The 14484-nt window shown below is 40.0% G+C and overlaps 1 protein-coding gene across 3 annotated transcripts in view; it reads right to left on the reverse strand.

Annotated features, from left to right (window-relative positions):
- The window catches only part of TASP1 (taspase 1), a 311341-nt gene that overhangs the window by 292324 nt on the left and 4533 nt on the right, over positions 1-14484 (reverse strand). For all 3 annotated transcript variants that reach the window (XR_006680566.1, XM_004698159.2, XM_045295276.1), the window contains exon 2: positions 5981-6197. Coding sequence is in view for 2 of the 3 variants with exons in the window: in XM_004698159.2 (XP_004698216.1) it covers positions 5981-6122 (142 nt within the window). In the remaining variant the exon portion in view is untranslated. The remainder of the gene's footprint in view (positions 1-5980; positions 6198-14484) is intronic.

Below are 14484 nucleotides of genomic sequence, written 5' to 3' on the forward strand. Positions count from 1 at the left end.
GAAGAAGGGAGGGGGAGGGGGGGAAAATGGAAAATGAGCTGATTCCGGGAACCCAAGAGGCAAGCGAATTTTGGGAATGATGAGGGCAATAAATGTATAGATGTGCTTTACACAATTGATCTATGTATTGTGATGAATTGTATGAGCCCCAATAAATTGATTAAAAAAGAAAAACAAAACAAAAAAAACAACAAAATCTAATAGTTTCTTCAACCATGTCTTTTTAATATCGTGTCTTCTCTTTATCAAGAACTATGCTTCTGCTAGAAGAGCTATAAATAGCTCATGTAACCAAAGTGGCTTCATCAAGATCAGGTCCCCTCCTCCTTGCCAGAAGCTCTCTCCAAATAGAAGTTCCTGATAAGTGGTGTCAGGGAAGAGGTGACTTCAAGTTCCCCCTCTGAAAACCTTTAAAAAGCCCTGCAATTGATAAATTATTGTTCAGAATCCAGAATACTCAACAGTAACTTCAGAAAATTATTATAACCTCTACACAGTACTTGAAGTTAAAGGGTGTTACTTACCGTTACCTTTCCACCTGTCCTCCCCCATGACCACTATGGCTGCTATCTACCTGCCAAAATGCTCGAAATCCTCTCAACTACCCACAAAGTACTTCAAAGCGTCTTGAACCCTTAATGTGATCAAACGCATGACTTCCTATTGGACATCCTGGTGGTCCTTGCCTCTTATCAAGGAGCCCTGGTAGCACAGTAGTTCAGCATTTAGATGCTAATCAAAAGGCTGCTAACCCACCAGTCTCTCCATGGGAGAAAGAAGTGGGAATCTATTTCTATTAAGATTTACAACCCAGGAACCCCTATGAGGTAATTATACTCAGCCCTATAGGGTCAATATGAAGAGAGTAGACTCCACAGCAACAGATTTTAGGGTTTTCCCTTCCTCACCATCAGAAGACACAGAAACTTCCACCAAAAAAAAAAAGGCTCTTATGGATTGAACTACTGACTAGCATGATATTTGAATTATGTCCCAATAAAACTGCTTCTTAAGAAAAGAAATAAAAATGGCTATTTCCTATAGGGAGCTAATCCTTGCTTGGTTAAAATTCTGAGAAGAGACTAAACAAAGATTCAAAGGCAAGTCTTCAAACTCTAGATCAGCGGTTCTCAACCTGTGGGTCACGACCCCTATGAGGGTCGAAGGACCCTCTCACAGGCATTGCCCAATTCATAACAGTAGCACAATTACAGTTATGAAGTAGCAACAAAAATAATTTTACGGTAGGGGGGTCACCACAACACGAGGAGCTGTATTAAAGGGTTGCAGCATTAGGAAGGTTGAGAACCACTGCTCTAGATGATAAAGTGACCAATTCATTCTCTTAACAGAGTACTGATGTCTTCTCCCTCTCCCACTACAGCACTAAAGAATATTAAGAGTTACTTTACTCAACCTCACTACCCCTACTGCATGTCTATAAAACTCTCTAACAAGAGCTTAACTAATCTTTTTTCAAAGCAGAAAAAGAATGGTCCATGGTACAAAGGCCAAGGATAGCAAACAATGCACAACAAGTGCTAATAATATACCCATGACTCACTTATCAACATGGTTTGATTCCAAAGACTGTGACATTATGCAAAAATCAGAGAGATTTGATAACAGGGAGCAATCACTTCATATCAATAAATGGTTGACAACTAAACCATCATATAACTGTCAAGTTACATAGTAACATAACTGCAAAATCACATCATACCATACCTGTCGAATCATATCAGGACATAACTATCAAATTACATCTTTATATAGCTGGTAACTCACTGAAAAGCATGATCCTGCCAAGTTAATACCTAACACTAAGCATCATAGCCAGCATTACTCTCAGTTCATAACTCCTTCATCACTGCCAAACATATCATTAATGTGTAAAATCATAATTGTCTTAACATTTGTCATGAATGTAAAATGTTGGATGATGAGGTAGTTAAGTAAAGCGTAGGTGTATACATGTGGCAGATTTTAGGTCAACCTGAGAGTACCTGTGTGGAGGTAGGGGTGGAATCCAACCTGTCAATCAGATCACAATTTGATGATGCCTCCTTGGAGGCATGGCCTTTTTATAAGGGAGGAAACTGGGAGCTTCCTTCTCTCTTTGCCACGTCACTTTCCTGCTTGCTGAGACTCTGCTGGCCTTCAGGGGCAGCCCCACGGTGTCGGTACCCTGGCATGTTTCCACCTACCTTGGATCCACTGACCCTGTACTCGCTGTCCTGTGATATCCCTGCTTTCTGCTTCACCTTTCAACATCATTGACCTGTAGCTACGTGAGTCTAAAGAGAACCCAGCTATTAATCAGTCCCATGAACTTAAGTTAAACTGAGCTGGGACACTATTTAAATGTAAAGTTGCTTCTTGCCATAAAGTTCTTTCTTGTACATAGGTGAGTGTCACTGGTTCTTCTAAACAAACCAGGCTAATGCAATCCCCAATGCTAATCCCACACTGAACCATCACAGGGCCTACGTCAATATTCAATAGGCATCTCTACATGGTTCTCTAGAAATATATGATATCGGGTCACTTTCAGTAATGTTGTTTCAGTGAGTCTATTGTATTAAAAAAAAAAATAAAGGCAGTTTTCACAGACAGTTAAAACCAATTCATGATAATTCTTTATGTGTTACAATGGCTGATTCTTTCATGAAATACATTGAAATGGCATTTCTTCCAAGGTTCTTCTAGGAGATTCAAACTTCCAACATTTTGGTAAGTCAAACACATTAAGACTCAATGACTCTACTGCATGGAAAACTGCATTAAATGTCAGAAGCTTTTATCACTCTGGTTAGAATAAGAAAGAATTCTCAATCCTAAATATGTGTTCTCAAACCATAGACAGATAGATATTGCTAGATGATATATGGGTTGAGAATATATATATTTTTAATATAAATTCTCAGTCCTTAATATTTTATTATAGCAGAGCAACCAAACTGAGAGCAGACTATGTAGGAAGAATAGACAGTCTACTCCTGAGAGATTAGCCACAGAAAACTATGAATACCAGCAGAACTTTGATATAGTGCTAGAAGTTGAGCTCCTCATGCTGGATCCTAAATCGACAAACAAAAATCACACTATAGAGTCAATTCTAACTCACAGTGACCCTGTAGGAGAGAGGAGAACTGCTTTGAGGCTATCAATCTTTACTGGAGCCAAAAGCCTCATCTTTTTCCATCTGAGCAGCTAGCATATTTGAACCAGTTGACCTCATGGTTAGCAGTCCAGTTCAGCATACACACTAAACCTCAAGCTGGAAGTCACCCAAAATACAATTCAAAAAGAGCTGCATCCTCAGGTAAACTCGACCTTAATGATGTAGATAGAGCAAAGTTTGTAGTATCTTCACATGCTGACGGGGATCTACTCAAAATTAAAAGAAAACAGTTACAAATATCCATTAATAATTAGAATGTGTGATGTATGCAGTATTGTTCTAGAAAAACTGTAAGTTATCAGAAATAAAATGAAACCCAAAAAGAATAAAATCTGTGGGGGGAAGTCAGATCCTTGCTGCCAGACTGCTGTCTCATCCCACCAGGGGTGGGCCTGCTCCCTGCCTCTGGGGACAATGGACAGGCTCCTGTAGGAGGGGTTTGCACCCTACTGATAATGGTTCCTATGGAGACCCAGAGACCACCCCCTAGACCACCCTCTCATTGCTGTGTAACCTATAGTGCAGCTCCTCCCTGTGACATATGTCTTTACCTGTAATTAGTGGGCTGGCATGCCCCCAAAAGGTATATAGGCTTGAGTCAGCAAGATCGAGCTCTCTGACTCTGAGCTCCTTGCTGCTCACTCCCTGGTCACTCCCCTCTCCCTTGTTCCCTTACCATCCTTCCCTTCCCCCTCTCTCCATGTGGACCATCACGCTGGGCTGAGGTGAGCAATGCTACCATGTAACGTGTCTGACTGCATTATTGTAATATCTCTCATGCTCTCGATGACTTTAATATAATGCTTATATATCTCAACCGTACAATTGTGCATTACTGAACCCAGAAGTAGTATTACTGAACCAGTGAGTTCTAGTAGCGGGTGGGGCTGGCACCCAACCCCCCATTGGCACATTTTAAATTTAATACTACAAAAATCCAAGGCATCAGGACACCGAAATAGACTGGTATTGGCCAGTTAGAATCTGACAATCACATGGATTACTATGCCAGGAGCAACAAGAGAACATTTTGAGATTTATATGTATCTACAATCCTACAAAGAAGAACAATTAATATAACTATTAGTCAAATGTATGCACCAACCACTAAAGCCAATGATGAAGAAACTGAAGAATGTTGCCAATCTTCTTCAGTTTGAAATTGATTAAACGTGCAATCAAGACGTATTGATAGTACTGGTGACTGGAATGCAAATGTTGGAAAGAAGAGAAAGATCAGCACTTAAAAAATAGGACTTTGTGAAAGAAAGGAAGCCAGGGATCACATATAGAATTCGCAAGACCAACAACTTCAGCATTGTAAATACCTTATTCAACAGCATAAACCGTGACTATACAGATGTACTACATAGGAATCAAATGGGCTCCATCTGGGGGAAAAGGTGACAAGAAAGCTCAATATCTTCAGCCAAACCAAGACAGGGGCTGACTATGGAACAGACCACCATCAATTGCTGATATGAAGAAAATTAAAACAAATCCACAACAGCCAAAATAAAACCTTTGAATATATCCCACCTGAATTTAGAGGCCATCTCAAAAGCAGATGTGTCACACCGAACACAAATGATCAATGACCAGATCTGGGATCTCAAGAACACCATACATGAAGAAAGCAAATGGTCATTAAAGAGAGGGGAAAATAGATCAAAGTGAATATGAGCATAGACTCTGAACCTTGCTCCTGAATGCAGAGTTACTAAAGTAAATATAAGAAAGGATTAGGTAAAAGAGCTAAACAAAAAATGTCAAAAGACAGCTCAAGAGACAATGGAAGTAAAGCACTATAATGAAATGTCACATAGATATAGTCAAAGGTTAATGGTCAGGCAGGACAACTTTGCAAAAAGAAACAACTCCAATCTCCATCCAATCATAAAAATGAATTCTCTAATCTTCCTTAATAGTCTGAAGAGAGTTAAAAGAGACACACCCATCTATTCTTTCACAGGAAAAGGTTTAAGACTCTAAAACCAGGCAAATAAAAAATGGCCAAAGAGCCTGTTGTGCAGAGAACTCGCGGTAAGGAGGTTACAGGAGTTGAACCTCATTGTCGTGGTCCTCTGAAGTAAAGACATGACAGGCTGATGAGCTCCCAGAACACTACACTGAGGCTTTGGAACCTGGGCTTCTCGACTTTGTCCTAGCACCAGCTAGTTCTATGGGTAACGACAGTTAATCTTGATTACAATCCAAAGAGGATTTATTAGCTGTCGTCATATTGCTGAAGGAGTCCTGGTGGTGTGGTTGCTATGAGTTGAGCTACTACCCACAAAGTCAGCAGCTCGAAACCACCAGCCACTCCACAGAAGAAAGACAAGGCTTTTTACTCTCATAAAAAGTTAGTCTTTATGAGTCCGAACCAACTAAATGGCAGGGAGTTTTAGTTATTTTAAATTTTGAAGATTGTTTAATTATATCTAGTCTAATATAGGATCGATAAATTTTTCAGCAACATTTTAATTTTTTTAAAGGTTAACATATGATCAGTTTTTAAGACTACCTAAATATGCTCATTACCCTATAGGGTAAAAGTAAATAGATAAGGGAATTGACAAAGATCTAGGAAGAGTTGCCCTTGAAAGATCTTCCCTTCTAACTGGAGAGAAGGAAAGGCAGGTGTTCACTGTAGCAAAGTTAATCTCCTCAGGTCCAATTCTGCTTTGGCTGTTTGGATCTTCAAGACGTGAAAATCATGTGCTACTGTACTTCAAGACAAGAATTAAAAAAGAAAGACCGGTATGTTCTTATTTCCACTCATCGCTTTGGGCTTACCTGCATGAACCAGCACAAAGCCCCCTCGTTTCTCTTTACAGGATTGCTTTGTTTCCAGCTCCTGGGCTGTTACTTTAATAGCTGAAGTCTGAGATGAGCTGGAAGGCAGTCCTTCTGGACTCATCCCCTTCTCCATGGTCATTCTCCAAGAGTATCATCTTCTAACGGGAAAAGAGCATACTTCCATCCAAACGTAATTTCAGGAGAGGAATCTATCCTGGAGGAAAACCAACCAAAAATGGTATGCAATTCTTTCCAAGACACAAGTTATTTACTTATTCATTCATTCCCTTATACAAAATATGACTTCTACAAAATGCAGTTTGTAATAAGTTATTTGGGTGCTACAGGAATTTTCCTAAATTAGCATTTAAATCTCTTAGCCCACTGGCTTAAAGCCATCTTTTAAAAGAGTGCTTCAGGAGTATAACGGTATATTCTTTACATTGAAGTAATCCTCAACAAAATTTAAACATGGGGAAAAAACAGAGACCATGTATGACCTCCTCTGGCTTTGCTGTAAGCCAAGAGACAGAGGTTAGGCAGGGCTCCATCCTCTATTTTTCTTGATCTAGTCCATCTCCAACCATTCCTCCTATAGCACTCTTCTTGTTGCTAGTTCGTTGCAATGGCCACAAGAACTCACAAGCAAAACTCACAACTATGGAGGCTGACTAGCAGTGGAAGTGAATGGTTTCAAGTTAAGAGAGGATCAGAAGAGGAGACAGTCACTGGTCCACAGCAGTGCCTCTTCTCAGTCGGCAGCCAAGTTTCTCCTGGGTCCTCAGCCTCCCAGCCATGTGGCTCCTTGGTCTCTGCCTCCAGGGACCAGGAAGCCAATCCATTGATATTACAGTCTCACTCTTGGTGCTACTCCTCCGTTGTGTACCATGGTGTCTTGGCCTCTGAGATACAGTCAATTAATACGGCCCTTCTAGCCATAATTCATTAAATAGTGTATCATAATTGTGCCCTCTGGCTGAGGCTGTGCTCTGACTTTGGAGGGAGCTGTTACAGGAGTAAGGTGGGGTTAAACCCTGACCTCAGAAGAGGGTGTGAACAGAGGGTGTGAACCGTTACACCTTTTGTTTCCAGACACCATCCTTGTTCTCTTTGGGGGATAGTCACTGGAAGACAAACCACACCTCCATCAAAACCTTTCCTCGGTGTATAAAATGCATATGGGAAACAGAAATCTGAAGACATTGTAAGAACATGCCTACAGTCTCTGTCTGAAGTGGAAGAGGCCACCGAGACCAGATACACCAGAGACTGTGGCACAGAGACTCAGAAGAGCAGCGCCATCGCAGTACCTCCCCATCATCTGGCCTAAGACTACGTAACTTAGAAGCAGCAGGCTGCTTCCTGGTCCATGGAGGCAAAGGCCAAGGGACCAGGTGGGTAAGAGGGTGAGACCAGAGGAAGCCTTGGCTGCTGGCTGAGGGGAGGTGTGCCTGTGGACTAAGAATTGTATTTTTCCTATTTGCTGATCCTGACTGTGGTAACTTATTAACGATCCTCATAAACTCTTAATCATGAGTATTGTCTGTGAGCTCTGTGTCCAATTTCAATAAATTATCGAACCCAGCATAAAAGTTAATATCTAATTTTGGAAGGAGCTCTGCAGTCATATGCTTTGGCACACAGTTGGTGGGAAAATTGTGTGTGTGTGTGTGTGAGAGAGAGAGAGAGAGAGAGAGAGAGAGAGAGAGAGAGAGAGAGAGAGAGAGAGAGATTCATAATAAAACCTCTGCTGGCACAGTAGGTTCTTTCTGGGATCCACAGTAAACCTGGAAAATTGTACTGTTTTGAAGGTAATTCTGTTGTGTTTTGCTTTTAGGTTTTATTGGCCCTTGATCCACATAACATACAATAGCTCAATCATTTCAAGAACAGTTGAACAATCTTTACCACAATCAATTTTAGAACATTTTCTTCTTCCTTGTACTCATCAGTATTCATGGTTGTTGTTTTTTTCGTCAATTCTGACAAAAATATATACAACAAAACATTATGCAATTCAACAACTTCTACATGTATGATTCGGTGCCACTGATTATATTCTTTTTGTTGCTCAACTATTATTGATATCCCTCTCTAAATTGTTCTAGTATCATTAACATAAGCTCAATGCCCCCTGAGCAAAAACCCTTCATTTTTCAACCATGGTAGCCATAGGTCCAGTTTGGGTATTTTGGGTTTTTCAAGGTTTTGTTTCTATAGTTAAATTGCTTTAAAAAAGAGTTGTATATACATCATCCCAATTAATTCTGACGCTCCCTCCCCACTCCAGTATTCATTGATGGCCAATTCCCCTCCCCCCCCCCCATCCTGATAACCAATTGCATTAGTTATTGGCTCTATGCACCCACTCCTTCTGTGCTTCATGAACTGGGAGACATAACCGAAACAATGAAAAGCAAAACAGAAAGAACAACAATATCTGAGCAGGACAGGCCTGTGGAGACATGACTGCCCCCCGCCTGCACCAGAACCTCGTGCCCCACTGTGGGTACAGCTGCAGCTACAACGCCCCCACCCCTCCCCTCATCCCCAAACCGACAAAGTCAAATAAAGGTGCCAGCTGACTGCTTAAAGAAAAAAAAGAGGGTGGGGGATGTAAAGTTCCTGAACCAGTTGTGGAGGATCTTAGCCCTTTTGAGGCTTTGCAAAATTGACAAAGCAAGCCTCACTCTCACTGAAATGGGTACAGATTGGATTCCTTGAGCATCCGTGGGTAAACACTCTTCATTATCCATTGGTAACTTCACATGGGATAAGACGGATTGTCCCTGTTGCCCCCTGGAGACCCACTGGGGTATGTTCCCAGTCGGGGGTCTAAATCAACCATCTGTTACCAAGAGGAATGAGATGGTATCAGGGTGTCCACAGCGCTTCTCACAAAGGCATGTCTGACCCCTGCCCTGTGGCAACAGAGAAGCCAGAGGAAGTCCAATATTGCCCCTGTACTGTTTACTGTAGCCTCAATTTCTTGCCTTGGCCTGGTATCACTGCTCGGTCCCATGGTCTCTGTGCCCCAGCCTCTGGTGCGTCTCTCTGGTCAGGGCCTCCAACCCTTCAGACAGACCTCTGAGGCTCTCCTGAGGACCCTGGAATTTCTTTCTTTGATTCTCAGATGACTCTTAGACAGAGAAGTGGCTTTGAGGGGTGTTTTTGGTCTTTTGGCCAACCATGCTCCCAAGGAAACAAAGCTTAGTGACCTGGTTTACATCCTCTAGTAAAGTGGAGGGTTAATCCCACCTAGTCCTGGCCATAAGCATAGAATATAACTTCCTCTAAAATGGGATTGCAACTACGGTCATAGACTCTAGAATATTTAGCACATTACATAATGATAATGACTATTGTTGTTAGGTGTAAGCAAATCAGGCCCGCCCCACAGTGATTTTATGCATACCAAAAGGAAATACTTCCCAGTCTTTTGCCATTTTCATAATTGTTCCTAAAAGGGCCATATTAATTGACTACATCAAGCACCACTTTTGATTTCTCCCATATCAAATGCTAATAATCTCTAGAGCATTCCAGAAACACAAGGATATGGGCATTAAACTAAACTTTGCAGGATTAAAAACCCATGCCCATGGAGAACCTATAAAAAAAAATGAGATTTACACTTCGCTATTCTATTGCTAAACACAAATGCTAACAAAATTCCCTAAAAAATAGCATTTCTGCAAATAGTGTTCAATTTTCACAAAGTTTGTTTCTGAGGTCTTCAATATATAAATGAGTCATAAAATTAACTATAACAAATTCCAGATAATTTATGCCACAATGTATCTATCTTCTCTATTACTAGCTGCTCACCGGCTTTTAGCAATTGACTATGCAGAACACATTTTAGATTACGGAAAAGGCAAGCATCACTGAAAATTCAAAACACAAAACTTAAAGGAAGTCCAAGAGTGAGGAGACTGAAACTTCTTAAATCAGCCCTGTGATATTTTGTACAGATTTAAATCTTCATACTATTCTAAATTGTGAAATGGGGTAAGAAGTACAATATACAGTATAAATATACTTTTCCAATATACAGTATAAATATAAAATTTGGCTTAGCCAACTGCCTCGTTCAAGAACACAGTGCTACTCAAAATGTGATCTGCCAACCTGTGTTTGCTGCCAATCCAAAAGAGTATTTGATTAATATAAATTGCTAATTTATATGCACATTGATTCATATGCAATATAATACCACCCTCTCCAAGTCCCTTTTTTATTTCTTTTTACAAAGGTATTAATATAAAATGGATAGAAAATGTTGAAAGTTGATTTTTTACAAGAGACTGAAAAACACTTCAATATAGTATTTTAGCTTCCCTTGTTAATTTTAAGGAGTTCTGATTCTACAGTGAATTAGGCTGTGGGCTATTCACCAAAAAGTTAAGTTTGAGCCCACCAGCTGCTGGTGGGACAGAGATGAGGCAGTCTGCTTCTGTAAAGATGTACTGCCTTGGAAAATCTGTAGTTCTACCCTACCCTAGAGTCACCAAATGTCAGAATCATCTAGATCTCATGGGGGTCACCTAAGACCATCGGAAAACTCATATTTCTGATGGTTTTAGGAACCGAGACACTACTCCTCTATCCATCTCCAGGCAGGCCCGCCCACATGCACATAGGTCCACATACAAGTCCCAGCGTGATGACATCATCACACCAACCCTGTCACATACACCCTGTACAAATAGAGGTGTCTGTGACAGGGTTGGTGCCATAACGGACTTATGCGGACCAATCACACGTGTAGAAAGCAGCTACTATGTAGAAAATAGCTGCTGTGTTGAAAGCAGCTACTCTGTTAAAAGCAGCTACTTGTTGAAAGCAGAAGTATTGGAGGTAAAATGACACTTCATAAATTATAATGACTGGGTAAATGTAAAATCATGTACTGTAAAATCATCAACTACTGCAGAAAAAAAAATCTGTACCATGGGAACTTAATCTAGAAGCTGATGATTCTTTTTATATTCAGCTGTGGTTGACGTGAATACTGCCTCCTTGTGATAGTAACAGGTATGTAATAAAAACAACACAGAGAATGGTAAACCATATGAAACTTTAATGAACTGTATTGACTGAACTATGCTATGTATCATCTTTTGTATTATTAAAGCTATTGTTATATGTAATTTTCATTAGCAAACCATCCCATGACAATGGACCATGCAGAAAAGAACAAAGAAAAGAAAATATAATGAGGATGTTTTTACTGTATGGTTTTACCTCAATAATTATAGCAAGAAATGGGAAACCACAATGTGTTATTTGTTGTGAAGTTCTATCAGCCAAATCTATGAAGCCAAACAAACAAAAATGCCATTCTGAGAGCAAGCATTCGAGCTTTGCCGGCAAGGATACCAACCATTTTAGAAGCTGTGTTAGTCTGGGTACTTTAGAGAAACAAATCCACAGAAATTCACGTATAAGAGAGAGTTTTATATAAAGGTTAAGTGCGCATCAAGAAAACATCCTAACCCAGTGCTGCCCATGCCCACAAGTCCAACATTAACCCATATATCCAACACCAATCCACAAAGTCCTCCCCCATCTCGCAAAACAGATGCACTGATGCCGACTGCAGAAGGAGAGCTGAGTCAGTGACTATGTAAGCATCTCAGCGCTGACAGGGGTCTCCACATGGCTGCTTCAGCACCCAGGGCTGCATTGGGATAGGTCCATGTGGCTTCTCCTCAGGGATGTCTTGCAGGAAGTGAGCCATGTCAGTTGAAGCAGGGAACTGGCTAAGGCAGCTGCACCCTGGTCCAACAATCAGAAAGCAAGAAACCTGAGAGCTAGAAAGGCGAGGCTCACTGAGCTATTTATCTCTCCACCCATCAATTAACCCCACATGTGTTTATCAGCCAGGTTGGCACAGTAAACTAACTCAGAAGCAAGGACTCAAGAAAGCCAGACTTGACACTGGTGGCAATTACCACAAATAAAACGTAGCAGCCATTGAAACTTCATATTTGGTGGCACTCAGAATCGCCAGAGCTATGAAACCTCACGCCACTGCTGAGGATTTCCTGTTGCTAGCGGCCAAAGATCCTGTTCAAGTTATGATGGGAGACGAATTTGTTATGAAATTGAGCGTAATTTCCTTATCTAACAACACTGTCCACAGAAGAATAGATGACATGTCTGCTGATATTCTTGATCAGGTAATCCAGAAAATTAAATCTGCTCCACTTCCAATATTTAGCTTCCAGCTTGATAAATCTACAGACATTGCAAACTGTTCAGTTATTGGTTTATGTGAGGTATATTAATGATGATGACTTTAAAGATGAGGGTTGTTTTTTTTTTTGCAAACCTCTTGAAACAACTGCTGCACGCTATGTATCTGACACAGTTGGTTCATTTCTGAAAGAGCATAAGATCTCTTGGGAAAAGGTTTGTGGTGTTTGCACAGATGGTGCTCCAGCTATGCTAGGATGTCAATCTGGATTTCAACGTTTGGTACTGAGTCACCAAAAGTCATCGGAACTCACTATATCAGCAAATATCAGCAATGAAGACGCTGCTGCAAGAGTTACAAGTAATGAAGTGTCATAAGTTCCGTCAAATATGTAAAGGCGAGCACCTTAAACAGTCAACTGTTTTCGTAACTGTGCAATGAGTTGCATGTGCCGAATAATGCTCTGCTATTTCACACTGAAGTGAGATGGTTGTCGAGAGGAAAAGTTTTAAAATGAGGTTTTGAGCTTTGTGATGAACTCAAAAATTTTTTTAATCAGAAAGCAAGACCGCAGTTCGAAGCGTTTTTCAGCAATAAAAGTGAACTGCAGAAAATAGCTCACTTGGTTGCCATCTTTGCCATCTTGGATGAGTGAAATTTATCATTGCAACGACTAAATGCAACATGCCTCGATGTGTCTGAAAAGATCCGATCATTTCAAATGAAATTTCAGCTTTGGGGGAAAAAATTTGATGAAAATAAAATTTACATGTTGCTGACCTTATCTGCTTTCTTTGAAGAACATGACATTGAACCGGACAAAAGGATTACGAAGATCATATCTGTGAAAGAACACTTGCACATACTTACAGACGAGATTTCATCTTACTTTCCAAATCTACCTGACACCCCATTTGCACTTGCCAGAAGCCCGTTCACATTCAAAGTTCCTGAGACAGCACAAGAGGAATTCATTGAACTTATTAACTGCGATGCAGCAAGAACTGATTTCTCTACAATGCCAGTTACAAATTTCTGGATCAAGTGTTTGCAGTCATATCCTGTTGTCTGGGACTGTGTTGGGCCTTCTTCTTCCATTTCCAACAACATATCTTTGTCAAATAAGGTTTTCCAGTTTGTTGGTTACCAAGCCTAAATACAGAAGTAGACTTGTGGAAGATTATCTTCATTGTGCTCTTGCAAACAATGCCCCGAGAATTTATGATCTGATGAGAAAGAAGCTACTCAACCTTCACACTGACATTGGCTTTTTATGCATACTGTCTCAAAATGTGGCAATGTAGTTTACTGTTGTTATATTAAGACTGCTACCCATGCTACACCATGCTTCAAGACAAAATTTCACTTATTTGTAATTATAAATAAATATTTCACCATATATAAATTACATAGTTTTTTTATTAATCACTATGCTTTACTTATGTTCAATTTGTAACAATAAAGATACATCCTGCATATCAGATATTTACATTAAAATTTATAACAGTACCAAAATCACAGTTATGAAGTAGCAACGAAAATAATTTTATGCTTGGGGGTCACAACATGAGGAACTGTAATAAAGGGTAGCGGCATTAGGAAGGTTGAGGACCACTAGTCTAGATGGCAATGGGGTTAGTGCTATTGTTAGGTATTTTCAACTATCCAGTCATAGAGGTCCCATTTACAGAGTAGAACTGCCCCTTAAATTTGAGTCTTCTAGGCAGTAGCCCTTATGAGAGCAGAGAACACTTTCTCCAACAGGGCAGCGAGTGCTTAACAACTGAGCCACAAGGGCTCCTTCAGATTTCAAAAAGTCTATTATTTCACTTTATTTGATAACACTTCATTTATAGGCAAATACTTTTTTGCATGTAATTACAACTATAAATGGACACACACACTTCAGTTAAAATTTCTACACATGTTCATAAATACAAGAAAAAGTTTTATTATAAAACCATGCTGACATCAGATAAAGAACAGTAAAATAAACTGTTTTGGGCTTTTGCTTTATAGTTGTTGCCATCCTCTTCACAGTGATTTTCCAATGACTTCATACAGATCTGCTTCTATTTGTTTTATTTCTCACAATATTTCTCTAAGATAGGCTATTATTTATTCATGAATCAGTTGAGAGAGATGGAAACACCATCTTCATAAGTGCATAGACCTAGATGGTGGATATGTCAAGAAATAATAGCTTGAAATTTTGATACTTTTGCTTACCCTATGATTTTGTAGCAATACTTTTGATACTTTTGAAAGTTTGATACTTTTGCTTACCCTATGATTTTGT

Source organism: Echinops telfairi, unplaced genomic scaffold, assembly GCF_000313985.2.
Source record: "Echinops telfairi isolate 266 unplaced genomic scaffold, ASM31398v2 ScPeMD7_5592;HRSCAF=6446, whole genome shotgun sequence".
Classification (NCBI taxonomy): Eukaryota; Metazoa; Chordata; class Mammalia; order Afrosoricida; family Tenrecidae; genus Echinops; species Echinops telfairi.